The 19,866-nt window shown below is 37.5% G+C and overlaps 1 protein-coding gene across 8 annotated transcripts in view; it reads left to right on the forward strand.

Moving 5' to 3' along the window:
* CEP112 (centrosomal protein 112) overlaps nucleotides 1-19,866 on the forward strand; it is a 418,049-nt gene that overhangs the window by 113,068 nt on the left and 285,115 nt on the right. For all 8 annotated transcript variants that reach the window (XM_030296738.1, XM_030296742.1, XM_030296741.1 and 5 more), the window contains one exon: nucleotides 5,476-5,555. In XM_030296738.1, coding sequence (XP_030152598.1) covers nucleotides 5,476-5,555 — 80 coding nt within the window. The remainder of the gene's footprint in view (nucleotides 1-5,475; nucleotides 5,556-19,866) is intronic.

The raw sequence follows: 19,866 nt of genomic DNA on the forward strand, positions 1-19,866 counted from the left end.
CGTGGCCCCTTCCTGTGCTGGGATGTCTGCCACCGTGTATCTGTGTCCTTCTGCAGAGCAGAATCTCTTTCTTATTTGTACGAGTACTCCTTTTTTTGGATCACTTAAATTCTTGGGCTGCCAGGGAAAATAGACGTAATATTTTACATATGTTTACATGCGTTTAGTAAATGTTCAATAATTGTGGTTATGTCTAGTTCAATCAGTTATTTACATCAGACTCCCATGTGGGGGAATAGGTGCTGCGTCTTTGACTCTCCGGTTTGTATTTTCATTATTTAAGTGATTAAAATTTATTTTTGGTATTAGCCATATATAGTAGGGAAAGGATTACAAGATCAGGTTATTCTCCACTGCGTAGAGTACATAAAAAAGGAAAGGTTGACAGAAACATTATCTTTATCACCACAGGTATAGAATATAGGTAAAATATATATTTACCTGGAATATAGGTAAAAACTAAACTATAGAATATAGGTAAAATAAATATCTACCTGGAATATAGGTAACAACTAAAAATAGAGTCCAAAAAGGCAGTTAACCACCCAATACAAATGTATTCAATTAAGGACAAATAAACAGATCTTATGTGGGCCAGGTATTGTGCTGGGGATGTAGACATACATGAGAAAGAAACAGCTTCTAGCTTTAAGGACCCCTCAGCTCAAAAGTCTGTGCATTGACACATGCACCTTTACCTCCGAGGGAAGCCTCTCATTCTCCCCCTCAGATGGTCCCACTTCTGCTTCAGAAGTGGTTCCGGTGGTTTAGAGGCAATAAATCAGATCAAGGTGCTTGCGTTAGCGCACCGACTGGTGTCAGGAAGGCACAGCTGCAAACCTGACGACAAGGTTAAGGTTGAACAGAGAGGGATAAAAAGCACTTACAAGAGCTCAAATTCTTAGCAACTCAGGGGCTATTTTCTGAAAGGGCAGACAGCCCATCTAAGGGATTTACTGTACTGGGCCATCACTGTGACTTTGGGTCTTCATAATGACCTTGGGTTTTCAAGAAACTGTTTTATGTATAGAGTGTTCAGTGTGAGAAGGTAACATTTGCTGAGAATTTATTATTATGTTCCTGAAATTGTTCTAAGGGCTATACAGGAAGTAGTTTATTAACTCATCACAATTAACTTATTTTCCATGGAGTCACTTACTAACTCATCACAATGTTTGAAATATAGTTACCGTTAACCCCTGTTTTTCAGGGTGGGGGGGGGATGCAGCGGAGGCACAGAGTGTCAAGTAACTTGCGGAGGAGCAGGGTAGAAACCCATGCAGTCTGACTCCACAGCTTGCACTCAAGATCACCCTGTCACTTCAGATAGGTTTTCCTCAAAGGTATGGGTAATTTTTTTGAAGTTTTCACTTAAAGGGGTAAATCTCAACGACACCTTCATGCAGAGCATTCTGAGTCCCAGAAAAACAAAACAAAACAAAACTTAGCAGGGAACAGGGGAAACCCCTGGTGGTGCAGTGCAGGGCGTCGCGGAGGTGCAGTCCCAATATGTACAACATCACTGGCCGACCAGTAACCCTGCCAGCGGCTCCCTGTTAGTTCCCCATGTAGCAGGTGGCTTCAGAGTCCCGCACAAGTAGGCTGTGAGGTGTGGAGAAAACTCCTCCTCGGTAGAAATCCCCAGTCCACCGCCCTGGGGACTTCCCGGGACCTGGATTGCAGCGGCGGTCCCGAGAAGAAGACCGCCCTAGCCGGCGTGTCACGGAAGCCAGGTTGTGTCCCCCGCATTCTTGTCCAAGCCTCAAATCCGAAAGGGTAACACGCCCTTTACAAATGAGTAGGAGAAAAGAGCCAAAATGGGGTCTGTGGAAAAACAGCATAGAGCAAAGGGAGGCCAATACAGAAGACCCAGAGAACGGGGTTTCTTCTGATAGGTATTACTCCAAAAGAAAACATCCAAAAAAATTCATCAGTAGAATCCCGGAAAGTACGATGTCTGTGAAAGAGGAGGAGACATCATAAGGAAAGAGAAGGATGAAGTGAAAACGGAGGTACTTGTCACGGAAAGGGTTGCGGAGACCCTGAAAACACGATAGCAGGTCCAAGATTCACGTAGGAGCTGGGGTGGGGTAGAGCAGATGCTGTAAAGTGTCAATCAGGACAAACCATTATCCTGCAGACTGCAAGGCAAAGGCAAAGAATGAAACATCTGGAGACAGGAGGTAGATACGAAAGCAGAAAACAGGAAATGAGCATACAATTGATATTCCTGAAGGGGGCTCAGAATAGATTCGCACAAAAGGAAAGGTAGGAGAGAACCTTCCTGAAGGTCTCTGTATACGGATTTAGAAGAGTCACCCTGTATCAGGTAAAAAGCAATAAAGCGATTCAACAGCATTTGAACCTCAGTGCAGAGAGTGGTTTTGTAAATATCCAGGCCCGGGTGAGAGGGGGCCGAGGTCAGGGGAGTTTAGTCTCCCTGGTTGCAAATCTGAATGGCTCAAAGCAGTAGAGTGACAAATGCTGTTTTTAGGCCAAAATGTTGTGACTCCGTAATCTTATACACACCCTTTCCCTCAAGTGCAAGGGCAACAGCTGACCTTCTTGGACGTGAAGAGCCTCAGAGATAGGTCACCCAGATATTCTTTTTGAAAATAAATTCTTACTGGCTGATGTACTTTAATTCACCTAAGGATAAGCAAAACCTCACATCAAACAAAACAACAGAAAATACTCAAGAATGAAAAGGAAGTAGGGGTGCATGCCACAAATAACTAAAATAGGGTTGAATTTTAAATGTTTTTTGTGTACATGATACAAAATAATGCAGATGTCGGAAAAATTTCTCGAGAGAAGAGATGTGTAGATAAAGAAAAATGTTAAAACAGTTATCTGGATCAAATCAACCAGGTTTAAAAGAAAACAGAATGGGCAGGAGAAGTTAACGTGCTAAGCTGTCACTTAAAAAGATAGGACACAGAGGCTAATTTTTCACTTGTTGACTATTAGAAATATTGGTTAAAAATAATTGTGATATCTTTGTAGTATCACTGGTGAAATGAAAAATCTATGTCAATCTATCAGAACATAGACGAGTTTGGAACAACAAAAGCTATATAAAAAGGGAACATAAAAACCCCGAAAGCCTAAAGAAAAATGTGTAAATAAGAATACTTTCGTGATTGGGGCACCTGAGTGGCTCAGTTGGTTAAGCATCCGACTTCGGCTCAGGCCGTGACCTCGCGGTTTGTGAGTTCGAGCCCCGTGTCAGGCTCTGTGCTGACAGCTTGGAGCCTGGATCCTGCTTCGGATTCTGTGTCCCCTTCTCCCTGCCCCTCCCCCACTCATGCTGTCTCTCTCTCTCTCAAAAATAAATAAGCATTTAAAAAAGAGTATTTTAGTGATGACAATAAACTCAATAATCTCCCCTAGTAAGAGAAAATGTGTAATTTGGGTCAAAAGCCCAATCTGTGTGATATTTGTAAAAGACTTAAAATTAATTAACTGAGGAAACTTAAGCAAAAAGCCTAGGGAAACATGTGACAGCAGTAGAAACATTAACACTGAGACGTTAACTTCCCAAATGTCATTTCCACATCTTCCACTCAAACAGCTTTTCTTTTCTTTGTGTTTTTATGTTAGTGGATGTTTGGATTTTTACTTAAGATTTTATTTCAAGAGAGGATTTTACCGATACGAATATGCATGTTTCCAAAATGTCCACGCTGGGTCATCTCTGGGTTTAATTTTGGGCTTTAATCTCTTTCATACTGTACGTTAAAGGGACCAGATCAGTGTGGGGTTGCTGCTTCTGTTGCTTTATTATGTACTTACTCCATTTTAGCATGCCTACTATGTGCCAAGCCTATAATACAGTACAGACCAGGGATCCAATAGAAGAAAGACAGTAATTTCAGTCTAGAACCTGGTAAAATTGTGGACAATTGAATTTTTTTCCTCATGGAAAGTAAAATAAATGCAGTGGCAAAAATTTACAAGGCAGGTTAGATGCTGTTTCTCTTTTTAGTGAGGTCGGTATTTATAAGGTATTTTAACTTTACTATTTAGAATATGGGGGAGAGGCGTCCCCTGTCCTCATTCTCCTGAGGGCCTACCCTTGCCACCACCCTGTGGGTTCCTGTTTCCCATTTTTTCTCACCTCTTGTTCTCACAGCAGCCAGTAGAAGCTTTTTGATATTCTCATGGAATATCAAAATATGAAAAAACTCAAGGAAAATGTCCTTTCTCCTCTCCTTTGAGTCTACAGACAATGGATTTTATTTATGTATTGATTTTACTAAAGCACCAAAGGAGAAAAATGTAAGAGAATTATCAAAGGAAAACGTTTTTTTAAAAAAATATTTTTGTTTATTTTTGAGAGAGAGAGAGACAGAGTATGAGCAGGGAAGGGGCAGAGAGACAGGGAGACACAGAATCCAATGCAGGCTCCAGGCTCCGAGCTGTGAGCACAGAGCCCGACACGGGGCTCGAACCCGTGAACCGCGAGATCATGACCTGAGCCGAAGCTGGACACTTAACTACTGAGCCACCCAGGCACTCCCAAAGGAAAAGGTTTTTGAATTTAGAGAGGTCTCCATCCAAACTGATACAAATAGCTAAGGACAGGCATTTTGGGCTAGCACTGAGTCAGTGTTTGAAGTGTTGTGTATGTGTGTGTGTTGTTGGTTTTTTTTGCCTGTCATTCCTCTCCCAGCCCCTGTACCCACCAGTGGCCCTGTCAGCCTTACCTGGGCTGCCAGCAGGTACACAGCCAGTTTTCCCAGCCCACTAAGTGACTTGTGATTTCTCACCTCCCAGCCAGGCTCCCTTGTGTGTGGAACCGTGGCTACCTGTTGGCTCCTCCCTTCCCGTCCAGCTGTCCCAAAGTCTCCTTTCCCTCTAGATCCATGTAATGTCCTTGTTGGATATGCTTATGTGCATTTACACCTGAAGACTTTTCTGTGAAGAGAAATTTCCAGCCCTCATGATTCACGCTGCCTTCCCCCCAACTCGAAGGATGCTGCGTTTAGGAAAGAGATACTCATGGTGGGGGGATTGCCTCCCACACCCAGTGGACGCTTGTTCAAACCATCCCCAGCAGTGGAAGGGAGGACTGTTTCATCATAACCTGTATATGTTTGCAGAATGTAGACACGTCATGTATCGCATTCTCCTGAATCTTGTGAGATTCCTTTCCTCTGGCTAATATGTAAGTTAAAAAAAATTCAAAAGTGATCGCTCCCGCTTTGAAGGTCTTACACGTCAGTTTATTTTACAGGAAATCCCCACACAGGTAGATTCACACAGTTACGAACTTTGACCAGAAAAGAGGTATTGAAAGTATAGTAAGTGAAATAGTTGTACGGTAAACGAACATGGTTAACCAAGTCTCTGTCTTCAAATATCTAAATCTAATTTGACGTTAAAAATAGATTTAAGATTACTGCTTCATTGTTTGTGTTTCTCCTTTGAGCACTTGCCTTCTGGTAAATTTTACCGTTTTTGTCATGGCAGACTCATGACCTGGAGAGTGAACTTGGTAAAGAGAAAGAAGAAGCTCAAAAGAAAATCCATAAACTTGAGGAAGCACTGAAGTGAGTAAAATTGTAATATATTTAATTAAAAAATGCTCTTGTTCTAATCTGTGGGCCAAATGAAGTAACTAGAACTTAAACATCATCTTTTTATAACAGCCTTGCTGTGGTTTAGTTTGAGTCCATTTTCCATCGTGAATCTCTATTTTCTGAATTTTATTACTAGCCAGCACATTTTTTTTTAAATGAAAAATCAGTTCATCTGTTTTTAAGTGATAGGAATGTAAGAAAATAGAACTTAGTGGTTTTAGATGCTTTCTTCCTCTTAAATGAAAACAGATTAAAACGAAAAAAAAAGAAGATTGAGGTCTTAGGACATTTAGAAATTCCTCTGTAGATTTTTTTTTTTTTTGACAAATTTGGGTAATGAAATGTTCCAGTTGTTATATTTGAAAATGGACTACTATACAAGCATTGTTTAGAAAAGATTTTGTCTCATGATAAAACACTTAAATATACACATTAAAGTATCAGATTTTATTTGTCTTCTCCATTCATTTACTAGGTTGATTAGGCCCTTCTTATCAGTAGGTTTTATCGTTCGGTTTCTAGCTGGAAAACATTGATTTAGTCAATAAATATTGAGTTTCCACCATATGTCAGGTAGTGTGTAGTACCTTCCCAGAGGACCTTGGGGTTGGTTGGAAAGATATTCAAGACCTTTGGCAATTTTATCACAGAGTGGTAAGAACAGGGTACCTGACCCAAAAAAGAGATTTAAGAAGGGAAGCTTACTTGAGTACGTTTTATCTAGCTAACTCAGAGAATCAGCTAATTCGATTTTTCCTTCTTCCTCAAAACTTCAAACAATTTCTAGAAAGGCCAAAAAAGAACGCTCAGAATCAAATAAACTTAGTTTCAGATTCTGCCTGTGAAGACTGCATGACCATTTCCTCTCCCTCATTTTCCTTGTTAATAAAATGTATTAGCTGAGTTGCCATATAGAACATGTTAAAATAATTTATGTACTAGGACGTCATGGGGTATCAATTTTGTATCTACACAAGGACTTATGCCTTATTTGTTCACATCACTACGTATGAATTAGATAAAGTCAGAAGAGAACTGTAATATTCATTAAACATTAAGTTCAACAAGTGTGCTTTATGCTCTAAGTTGGACAAAACTAGGGCATTCTTGCTCTCTTTATGGATGGGATGCCCTTCCTTTATTCTGCATTCATTTTGTCCTCCTTAAAATGTTGATTAATAACTTTCTTCATCTATTCAGTTTATCACCATTTTCATTTCTCTTTTGTTCTACTTCATCTCTCTTCTTTTGTAATTTCTCTATACTTTTTTCATTGGTTTGTTGACTTGCATTTTATATCCCTGAAGAAGAGAAAATCCCTTTGAATAACAGTACGTCAACAAATATTTGTTTGGTACTTACATTGTCTATAGGCTGTGGTATCCTCAAGTAGAAGGTCTAGAAGATGTAAGTCAAGACATACTGTTGTTCTTAAAGATTTTGTGTAGTCCAAGTTAGGCTTTGGCAGTACTTAGAGTCCCGGATACTCACTTGTTGACAATAAGTGCAGTTGGAATTCAGAAAGATCTTTCCAGTGGCATATTGAGAGTTTATGTGTAAAATAGCATAGTATCTTTTAATGTTCACTGATAGATAGTGTAAGCCCCCTGAAACCTCTGTAGTTTTCTGTATACAACATTACCATTCACTGAGCCAAGTCACATTGTTTAAGGCTTTAAAGGTCTATACCAAAAACCAAATTTTACTTGGAGTTAAAAAGGCTATTTTATTTTAGATTTTTACTAAAATTCCCCCATAGGCCTGTTTCTCCCATTTCCTGTGTAGGAGATGTCTTCGTTTTGACTAAATGTCTGTCTGACCTTAACAGTCCAACACCTAGGATAGCACGAGCATTCTGGCATGAAAGGAACAGAGTAAGTTGTTGTGTGGTCTGAACTTCAGAGTCAACAGCCCAAGCTGGCTGTCTCCCCAAGGAAAATAGTCTGGAGAGTGACTGCTACTGCTTTTGAATCTAAGAACTGTGTTAGACCCAGTTGGGGTCCAGGGACAATTCCATTTTTCCCAGAACACAGCTATGTATGATCTAGAAATTTGCCTTGATTATTAGCAAAATGTTTTCTGTAATAAATATACACAAAGTGGAAAATCTCACTTTTGAATGTGGTGGTATTTATTCATTTCATCATTTTTTCATTTACTCATGAAGGGTTTATTTCTTCTGTGTGTGTTGAATGTGTGGTAGAGACCAGCAGAGACAGCAGTTCATACATAGGAATTCATATGTGTGGGAACCCATGATAAATGTATTCAACTCAATCTTCAGTTAACAGCTCAAGATGATAGCTGAGAACCTCTCATTATTAAAGAGGGACCCTGATTTGCCGTCAGCATTCACTTAAGATGCTGACTCCTTAAAGCTCATTTGCCCATCGTTATTATTTTCCAGAAATAAAACTAGTTTACTATTACTGCGCTACTTAGAGTTCTTATTCTACACATATCCTAAATAGTTTTTGCTTTCTATTTTATTTTTATTCTAGAAAATAATTTTAATATCCTCCAATAACTGAAAGTTAGCTGTAACTATCAATGGTATGAGTTGTATGTGCTCATTTGTTTTCAAAGATAAGTAATTAAAACATATGGGAAGCATAGTAGACTAATGAATGGAAAATGACCATAGATAGCAAGATAATTTGGTGTAGCTCTTTGAAGGACTAACATGGAAAGAATTTTTTTTTTTTATTTTTAGAGAAGTTAAAAATCTATAAACAAGAGAGGTAGATAGCATAGATTTGGTTTATTCCTTTTCAGTATTCATATATTTTTAACAGATTTGATATCTGAGTTTTTTGTGCTATGAAAATAATAAAGCATGGTTCTGAGATACTGTATACATTGTCTGTTTTAAAGTATTTGATGAAACATTGCTAAGTCTTCTTTTTGATTGATACTCTCAAGCATTTCTTTTGCAGTCAAATACAAAACTTTCTTGAAACAGATTTATTCTGATCCATTTTAACTCTTTTGCGTTGTCAAATTGTAAACATTATAAGTATTTCTACCCTCACACTAATATATACATATAAAAGCTTTCTGGTTTTTAATTGGTACTGAAAATATGTAGTCGTGATTTTACTAGAACATATGATAATGTTGGTCTTTAGATGATATGGTGAGAAGTGACCCTACAGGAAGCAAGCCCTTATTTAACTAAAACATATTGTTTTGGTTGTAGTTGTTATGTATACATATATATATGTATACATGACTGTGTGTGAATTAAACTTCTACTGGGTTTTAAGAAGAAGTACAGAGGGATGAAACAAACTCAGATCTGGGCCTTAACCTCTCAGCCCAGAGGCCTGTTGACATTACTGAAACAAACATGCATTTTTGTTAAAAGGAGACGTCTTATGAAAACTGGCTATTCCTTTATTTTTCTTTTTAATCGTTGCCTTCCTTAAATTTTTATCACAGTTACTTTATAATCCTGAAACATGGGATTATCTGACTTTTTTGCAAATTTTTATAATATATAAAATGCAAACCTAGAAGATATTTGAATATATAAATATTTAGAAATAGATGCTAAGTTTGCTCTTGCTTAGAATTTGCTGTAAACAAAAACACTATAAGGAAAAGTGAAACAGTGGCTAATTGTACCCTTACAATTTTTAAATAATCGTTCTGAAGCTAGATCATAGAGTACCATGGTTTAAAATCTGAAAGATAAAAAAGAAAAAAAGAAAAAAAAGAGCATACGGGGAAAAGCCCCCCTCCCATTTAAGCCTTCTAGCTGTGTATTTTCCCTTTCCGGAAGCAGCCATGTTGCCAGTTTTTGTGTAGCCTTTCATATGCAAGCGTAAATATTCCTTCCCCATCGTCTTTCCTCTTGAACTCTACATATATCCTCATCTTCCTTCTTTTTGTCATTCTGACTCATCAGTATTCATTAGAGATTATTTCCTGTAAGGACATAAAGAGCTGCTTCCCCATCTAATTTATGCATTTGATATAATCTGTGTAACTGGTTCGGTACTGATGCCCGTTCTTCCATGTGTCGTCTGGTACCTGTATGGTTTGATTTTAACCTTTAAATCTGTGATCCATTTGGAATGTGTCCAGTGTTGGCTGTGAGGTAGGGATCCTGTTGTTTTTGTTGTTTGTCCAGTGGTTACTTACTTAAGATCATTTATTTAATAACCTAGTCTTTCCCTCATTTGAGTTCTGCCCCAGGGCCTTTATCATTGGATGTGTTTCTAGATTTTTTGTTCCGCTCCAGAGTTCTAGATAGGCTTCCACCAGCCTCATATTCTTTTAATTACTGCAGTTTAAAAATAACATTTAATGTCTGGTAGGACCTCTTATTCTGCCACGGTGGTCCTTTTTTTAGAATCTTTTTCTTTCTTATTTATATGTTTCCACTTGAGCTTTACAGTTAGCTGTCTAGTTACAAAAAGAAAAAAAACATCATTCCCATTAGTCTTTTTGTTAATGTTGTCAAATATGTATAGCTCAACAGAGGCAGAATTGACATCTTTTAATGTTAAATCTTTTTATGCAAGATCGTGATACGCCTTTCTATTGGGTCAGGTCTTCTCTTGTGCCATTCTATAGCTACACTTGTTTTTGAAACAGACATTGTTCTTACGAAATTTATGTTACTTAAATATCACAAGTTGGTTCTTTCATATAAAGCATATGTACTAGTATTTTGACTATCAGGGTGAGTGATGTGAAAATTGAAACATGTAGGAAGTTGTGCCTTCTACATTTGAAGTTTCATACAGAATTTGAGGTATAGGTTTTAAAATATCTGTGACTCTTGGTTTTGGCTCAGGTCATGATCTTGCAGCTTTGTGAGTTTGAGCCTTGCATTGTGCTCTGGGCTGGCAGCACGGAGCCTTCTTGGGATTCTCTCTCTTCCTCTCTCTCTCTCTGCCCTTCCTCCACTCGTGCTGTCTCTCTCAAAATAAATAAACTTAAAAGAAAAAAGATAAAATCTCTGTACTTTTCGGACACCCCATGTACTTTTATGTGAAGAATGCAGAACTCCTGAGGGCATTATGTGCTTTGTTTATACTTCTCCTGTAGCCATTCAATGCCTTATATCTGATTTGAATCAAATTAATGTATTAATTCCTCCTAACATATATTGTATCCTAGGAATTTTGTTGGTACTAAGCATATAAAGTGCTGATCAAAGCAGGCATGGTCTCTGCTGTGGCCACCGTATACAGCTGCACAGGTTTTGTACTGCATACTACATCATTTGTTAGTATATTAGTATGGTACACTACGTATCAGTGCCCGCACCACGGAGGGCACTGTTCACAGAGACTGCTGTGTGATGTTCCTTCCGGAAGTTGGGTGTGGTTTTCCTGCTTTACTCGATAACCTCAGATATTATTGATCTTATTTTATTTGCTTAGTAGAAAATAATTATTTTGCCTTCTGTTAAACTATTGTTGGGATTGCGGCCCTGTTTGTAAAAATAGAATTTTTTTTTTATAATGGAAATAGAAAAATAGAAAAAACAAACAAGAAATGTTTCAGGAACCATTTCAAGAGTTCAGGCTGGTAATTTATAGGAAGTCCAGAATCAGTCTGCTTAACCTCCTACGCCCATGGCATCTTTTTGAAGCTCAGTTGTCTGAGCAGCTCCTAAGGGTCTTAACTGCTTCGCTGGCTTCCCTTTACTGGTTACCGTCAACTCAAATGTTCGGAGCGCATCACGGTTATCCTTTGTGTAATGTTTTCCTCTGTTCATGCATGCAGAATGAATATCAGTGTCATTTTCTTCTGGAGGCCAGTCTGATAGGATGTCTCTAAAGCTACCCAACTTTTCCTTTTGGAGGAAAAACAATCTTAGGAACTTAAATACAAAAGTCGTATTTACTTTGGAATTTCTATCCAGAACTCTTTAGAATGCTACTGATTTTTTGTAGTGCCGATTGTAGACAGCTTATGGATTTGAATGCTTTCAGGATTTTATCGTTTAAATAATGAATGGATATAGGAAAAGTAAATAATAATAACTTCTAGTAGAGTTTATTTCAGCAAGTAAATAGTTCATGTATTTATAATAATAGTATGTAATGGGTTTATAATACAGAGTGAGCTTATTATAAGACAAGTAAAATGTCTATTTTTAAAACAGACTGAAATGACCTTTATAGTATAAACAAATATTAACATATAATTAAAACTAAAATATAACATAAACATGTAGAAAAAGGAAGATATTATTGTACCAGCAATAAAATTATTTCTGTATTTAAATTCTAAATTTGCCCTGACCTGAACTCTTTCAGGTGGTTTTAGGAGGCATTTGAGTTTATTGTAGGTTAAGAGATGGGCTCTGGACCCAACTGTCCTAGATCCAAATTCCTGCTCAGATGACCAGCTGTGTGATCTTGTGTGTGGTGCTTAACTTCCATGTGCTGTAGTCTTTACATCTGTAAAATGAGAATAATATCTTCCTCCTAAGATTGCTGAGAGGCTTGGAAGCGTTAATAAGAAGCATTTAGAACACTGTGTGTTACATACATGTATGAGCCCTTCGCATTTTGTTTGCCATAGCCTTATCAGAGGACACAAACAAATTCTTCAGAAGACATAATCTTTCCCTGGCACCAGTATGGTTTTAAACAGTTTTATTGATGTGTAATTATCACAGCATAGAATTTCCTCATTTTAAGCAGTGCTGAAAGTGGCTTTTAGTAAATTTACAGTTTGTGCCACCATCACCGTGACTCAAGTTTAGAACGTTTTCATCAGCCCCAAAGATCCCTTATGGCACCAGATTTTAGAAGGAAATTATCATAGTTGATTTTTTTTTTCCGGACTGAAAGGAATAAGTAATAAGGGACAAGATCTTTGGCAATTATTTTATGTAAAATGCTAACTGACCACTTCTTATTTTGACCCTCAATCAAGTGAAGTCATCATATTGAGATGTACTTTGGCATTTTGTGGAGACCTAACCAAATGGAGCCCTAATATGTTGCTTCTGGGTTCTTTAACTTTCTGATGCTTTAATACAGGGATGAATTTAGAAAGCATTCATGGTGTCTGTGTGTGTGCACGTGTGTGTGCGTGGGTGTGTGCGCACGTGCACGCGGGCACATGCATGCACATGTAAATGCACTGAGAGGGATCTGGAACTATATATATATATATATATACACACACATATATATATATACACACATATATATATGTATATATATGTATATATGTGTGTGTGTGTATATATATGTGTGTATATATATGTATATATATATATGGCACACTTTGGCACATATATATACACACACACATATATCTACATATATATATCCCTCACATATGTATATATATACATATATATGTGTATATATGTATACATGTGTGTATATATACACACACATATATACATATATGTGTATACACACATACACATACACATATATGTGTATAACACATATACACATATACACACACATATATACATATATACATACATATATATACACACACATATATGTATACACACATACACATATATACACACATATACACACATATATACACAGATATATACATATATATACACATATATACACATATATATATGCACACACATATATACGCACACATATATGTACACACACATATATACATATATATACACATATACACACATATATACACGTATACACACACATATATATATACACATATATATATATATACATATGTGAGGGATATATATATGTGTATATATATAGTGTATATATATATATGTGTGTGTGTGTGTGTGTGTGTGTGTGTGTGTGTGTGTGTGTATATGTGCCAAAGTGTTTGCAGTGAGAGTAGGGGTGATGTTCATGTTTTCGTCTCTGTATTTGTATATTATTTGAGTCTTTTCCAATAAGAATAGTATGATTACTTTTATAGCTTAATAATAAAAGACCAAACAAAGAAACACTAGAGATTTTAGAAGGAAGAATTCTGAAATATTAATAATGGTCACCTCTCGTTGGTGAGCATATGGGACTTATGCTCTGTATTTTACGTATTCTGAAATACATACGTCCATTAGTTCCTCAGAGTCCTGAGACACTTTCAACTTGTTCTAACCCTCTTAGCCAGCATGGGCTGGAGCAGGCAGTAAACCCAGACAGTCTCTGGAAATACCCTAAGTCTAAATATTTTTTTTTAAGTTCATTTCATGTATTTGTTATTTTGAAAGAGAGACAGAGAGACTGCAAGTGGGGGAGGAGCAGAGAGAAAGGGAGAGACAGAATCCCAAGCAGGCTATACAGTGTCATTGCGGAACCCTGTGTGGGGCTTGAACTCACCAACTGCAAGATCATGACCTGAGCCAAAGTTGGACACTGAACCGACTCAGCCACCTAGGTGCCCCTCAATATTTTGGGGTTTTAATTGGAAAAAACTTTTCATGTATTTCTTATAACAAAAGGATAGGTGATAAGGTTGACATTACTTTTTTTTTTTTTATAGGTGAGAATTTTTGTCATCTAGAATGAAGGGATACCCTGCTACAACATGTTAAGAAAGGCTGTTAGGAAGCCTGTGGAATATAGAATAGAAAATACAGGTTTCTAATAAATATATAATTAGGATATTCTTTTTAAAAAAAAATTTTTTTTAACATTTATTTTATTTTTGAGACAGAGAGAGACAGAGCATGAACGGGGGAGGGGCAGAGAGAGAGGGAGACACAGAATCCGAAGCAGGCTCCAGGCTCTGAGCCATCAGCCCACAGCCTGACGTGGGGCTCGAACTCATGGACTGCGAGATCGTGACCTGAGCTGAAGTCGGACGCTCAACCGACTGAGCCACCCAGGCGCCCCTATAATTAGGATATTCTTAATGAATGTAAAAGGTATTTGCCGTGGGAGATTATACTACATTTTTGACATGCTTTAGGTTTCCTTGTGGGAATTCTCATATAATAAGTAGATTCATTTTTCACTTTTAATTTATGAACCGTATTTTATAAACTTGAATCTGCTTGTGGTACACATATTTTGATTCCTAATGCCACAGTGGGTTACATACACTGGTTTGCACCCAAGAGTAAGGCATCATGCCCCAGATTCCGATCCCTGGGGAGGACTCCAGCTACTTGGAGGACAGAACATGCCACAATGCCAGCCACTGGGAATAGAAGTCCAAACATTTCTGCCTACTGCCCTTTAGTATTGGAGTCACCAAGAATACAACACGATCCAGCCGCGAACAGAATGATGCTTTACTGACACAAAGAAGAGACAGCAAGAGCCACTTCAGTAGTGGGCTCAGTCCCCCACGGGCAGTGGCTCTCTCCCCACCGCTGTCACAGGCAATTTTCCTACCTCTCCTGTGCTGCAGTAGAAGAACCCTGCCTGTCCTCTCCCTGTGGAGGATGGATAGTTGACAGCAACGTTGGCCAGGTGCCAGATGATGCACATACTTCAAAGACAACAGAGCATTCTTTGAGCTGAACCTGGGAGAAATATTCCACCCAAGGTGATAAGCTCAGCACAGGCTTTGGGGCCTCCTTATCCGTGGAGAAGTGTTCCAAGCCCTGAGGCCTATTCTGATAAGGTGGCTGAGTCGGGGGTCAAAAGTACATGCAGAAGACTGCCCCAATATTTCAAGGCAGGTGAATCTCATGCCTGACCTGTACTTTAGGGAGATGATCCTGGCAGGAGTGAGAATATCATACAGATGAGTAACAAGAAATCAGAGGCAGGAAAACAAGGAAGATGAGGACACTGTTAAGAGTCCATGTGAAAGACAGTAGACACAGAGGGTGGTGAGTCTGTGACGAAGTATAAATGCAGCCTCCAGGGAAAACAGCTGCTTTGGAGCCATTGAGTTCATCTAAGCATTCTTTAGAATTCAAAGTCAGAATGAACTTTCACAAATAAATTGCTGATGGAAAAGCTATACTGCTTTATATTTTTGTTCCACGTAGGGGTAACAGAGATTGTGGAGTAAATGGAAACATTAAGTTAAGGTACTGCATTTTAAAATACTGTTTGGTGATCTCAGAACATACAAATTTAGAGCTGCTTAACTATTATTATTAAATTTTGTTCCAGCTTTATTGAGGTATGATTGACTTATGACATTGTTTAAGCTTAAGGTGCATAATGTGTTGACTTGCTACACTTCTATATTGTGAAAAGATTGTCATGATAGCTTTGGCTAACACCTCCATCAGCTCACAGAATTACCATTTCTTTTGTGGTGAGAACCATTAAGATCTGCTCTCTTAGCAACTTTCAAGTGTATAATACAGTCTTGTTAACCGTGCTGTACATTAGATCCCAAGAACGTATTCATCTAATAACTGGAAGTTTGTCCTCTCTAACAAACATCTCCCCCTTATCCCTTCCCTCCCAGCCCCTGGCCTTCACTTGTTCCACTCTGTTTCTGAATTTTTGTATTTGTCTTTCCTAGTCTGACTTATTTTACTTAGCAGAGTGCCTTCAAGGTCAATGCATTTGTTGCAAGTGACAGGATTTCCTTCTTTTTATGGCAGAATAATATTCCACTCTGTGTGTGTGTGTGTGTGTGTGTGTGTGTGTGTGTGTGTACCACAACTTCTTTATCCATTCATCTGCCAATGGACACTTTGGTTGTTTCCATGTCTTGGCAATTGTAAATAATGCTGCTATGAATATGGGGGTGCAGATATATTTTTGAGTTGGTGTTTTCATTTCCTTTGTATATATTCCCAGATGTAGTATTGCTGGAGCATATGGTGGTTCTGTTTTTAATTTTTTGAGGGTCCTCCATACTGTTTTTCATAATTCAGCCATTATTTCTTTCAGTAAGTTTCCTCCTCTCTTCTCCCTGTCTTCTTCTGAAACTCTAGTAATTCACAAATTGGTTCTTCTGATGGCATCTCACAGTTCATGGAGGCGTTATTCATCCTTTTTCTCCTCTGGGTAATTTCCTGTCTTCCGTCTCACAGATACTTTTTTCCTTTCTATTTATTTATTTATTTATTTATTTATTTATTTATTTAATTTTATTTTAATTTTTATTTTTTTGCCTGATCCACATTGCTGTGGATACTGTTGGTTCTTTTCCATGACCGCTTTCTATTGTATTTTTTCATATTCATTGTATATTCTACAACTCCAGAATTCCTATTTGGTTCTTCTTTTTTTTTTTTTTTTTTTTATGATTTCTCTGTTAAACTTCTTATTTTGTCCATGTGCTCTTTTCTTGATTTCGTTGATTTGTCTTTCTGTGTTTTTTGTGCCTCACCCTTAAAAATATATTTTGTATTCTTTATCGTGTAAATCACAGATCTCCATGTCTTTGGGGTCATTTGCTAGATTATTTTGATCCTTTGGTGATGTCATGTTTCCTTGATTTTTCACGTTCCTTGAAGTTTTGCATTGCTATCCTCACATTTGAAGTAGCAGTTACTGACCAGGGGTCTTTACTAATTGCCTTCAGGAGAGAAATGCCTTCCTTCAGCCCTGCTAGGTATTCTGAAGCTTTCTCAGACTTTCTAGAGTACACCTGCTCTATGCTTTTCCTCCCTCTTGTGGCAGAATTCTTAAGCCCGTTCATTTCTTTGATCCTGCACCATACCAGGCTAAGTGTCGACAGACTCATTTGTTTTTACAGAAATGGTGCAGAAGCTCAAGTTTGTGGTCTTTTCCTGGCCCTCAGATTTAGGCTGGCTCTCTGTGCCATGCGCAAGCTTGCTCTGCCTGCTGCCATTGAAACCTTGTGCAGGGAGCTGGCCGTAGGATGGGGGGGGGGGTGTGGGTAAGGTGCACAGAGTGCTATGGGTGGCTGTGGGCCTGTTGAGGGATCTGTGGGTAGGGCATTCCCAGTGGCTCCTGGGCAGGCTTCTTGGTGGAATCCATGATGGAGTGAGTAGGACGCGAGCACTGTTAATGCCCTCTGAGAGCCCTGTCTGCTTTTCTCCCAGCCTCTTCCCACCCGCTGGTCACGCAGCTCGTCCTTCAGTACTCTGGATGGGGTGAGACAGAAATGAGCTTCTTTTGCACAACCTTTAGGTTTGTGAGATCCTGTTGTTACATAGCATTGTAATGTATTCTCATCTGTTGAATAATATTTCAAAGTGAACATACCGCAATGTACTTATCCATTCTACTGTCAGTTTCTAGTTTGGGGATATTATTAATAGTGCTGCAATGGATATTCTTACTATGTTTCTTTCACATACACACATTTCTGTTGGATATATCTACCTTCATCCAAATTTTCATGTTGTGCCAAGCTGGACACATGCAGGCTTTTAGATCATTCATTGGCATTGTCAAAGAACCGAGTGAAGTTAATGGGGGTTCGGGTTGCTCTGGGACCAAAGGGAAGAAGTTGGAGGGCTTTCCTCACTGTAACTTCACCCTGGTGCAGTTTTGAACCTCTAATTCTATTAATAAAATTAATATTTTAATCTTAAATATTTTAATATTTTAAAATATTCCTCCAACAAATTCTCAATAGCTGTTTGTTTGTTTTTTAAATATATAATCATATTTTCAGGTAGCACTGCTTTTTCAAGTATAATTTCACTTGCACATAAATTATTAGAAAAAAAATTCTTGAGGGGCACCTGGGTGGCTCAGTCAGTTAAGCATCTGACTTCAGCTCAGGTCATGATCTCACATTCACAAGTTCAAGCCTCGCGTTGGGCTCTGTGCTGACAGCTCAGAGCCTGGAGCCTGCTTTGGATTCTGTGTCTCTCTTTCTCTCTGTGCCCTTCCCCCTCTATCTGTCTCTCAAAAATGAATAAATGTTCAAAAAAATTTTTTTTAATAAAAAAAAATTCTTGATGTTTTCTGAGGTAATTCAGAATGTTCTTGAATTATATTTTTATTTGTTTTGCAGCCAACTCTCAGTGCTAGTGCTAGGCAGCAGATGGTCATCATTTGGTTTATTGAAAGTCATTCTGTAAAATTATTTACGCAAAAATGAACAGCTTCTCTTCTTCTGCCTGACTTTAGAGTTTTATTTAAAATGCATTAATTTATGAAATATTTTGGAGGTTTTATTTTTCCAACACATTTTAGAAAACAGTCTTTTCTTGCTTACTATACACAGTATTTATAATCCCCCATTACAGTGGAAAACAGATTATTTACCCCTAAAGTTATACTTTTAAAGAAGTTATATTTTTAAACATGAGTGGAAAAGCTTCCCTGTAAGGTTCTTTTAAATCTCCTTCATTTATCTTTTGGTTGTTTGTTGTTATAAATCAACATTTATCATATTAGTAGGAATGGGGATTAATCTTCAAATAGGAATGCCTTAGAGTATAGATAATAAAACTGCAATGTTATAATGACTGTGTTTTTGTCCTTTTATTTGCTAGTAACTAATCTTAAAAGAAGACTTAAATGGAATACTAAATAATCTTGTGATTATTCCAAAGAGGGAGTGGACTACATTTTGATTAGGTTTGTTTTTTATTGGAACTTTGCTTATTTCAAAAATTTAGATGAAGTTCCATTAAAAGCAGATAACCTTCCAGTTTACCCAGAGGCTTGAATTTTGAATTTTGGTAGAAAGGGAGAGCTAGGTTCAATCAGCCTCGTGTAGAAATTTTCAAGTATAGCTGAGTCGTATAATTCTAAATTCAGTTTTATATATTGCCTGAATGAGGGACTGCGGCTTGGTCCTTTTGTTTGTAAGGTTGGTGAAAAAATCTCAAGGAATTACTCGTGATATATGCTTTAAAATGGAAAAAATTGAATTAAGGAGCTATATAGAAAGAAGCTAAAGATTTCTATGCCTAATAAGTGAATGAAAACATCTTTACCTCAATAAGAAAATGTATTCTGTTTAGAAAACAAATTTGTACTTTTAAAAACCTTTCTTGAAATATAATTATAAAAACTATTCCACTACAATATAAAGTAGGCTGTAACTTATGATACTTAATGAGGAACTTTTAATTACTTCAAATACATATTAAGTCTTGAGCTCTCATACGGTGATAACATCCCCTCCCACACTCTGTGCTTTTTTCTTTTTGCCGCACTCTACTCTTTATCTCCAAAATTGTCTTAGCCATTCTTATTTGGTCTTCTATTTCAATTTCAGAATCTGGTTTTACTAAAATTCTGTTGATATTTTATTATATTTGCATTATCTTTATAGATTAAGTAGAATTAAAAATTTTACGACATTGGTTTCTTTCTTCTATACATATTTCTCCATTAGTCTGTTTTAATGGCTTTTAATGTTTATAATTCTCTCCACATATATTTTACATATTTTTGTTAAATTTATTCTTACATATAGTTTATGCTACCATTTTGTATTTTTC

Source organism: Lynx canadensis, chromosome E1 (genome assembly GCF_007474595.2).
Source record: "Lynx canadensis isolate LIC74 chromosome E1, mLynCan4.pri.v2, whole genome shotgun sequence".
Classification (NCBI taxonomy): Eukaryota; Metazoa; Chordata; class Mammalia; order Carnivora; family Felidae; genus Lynx; species Lynx canadensis.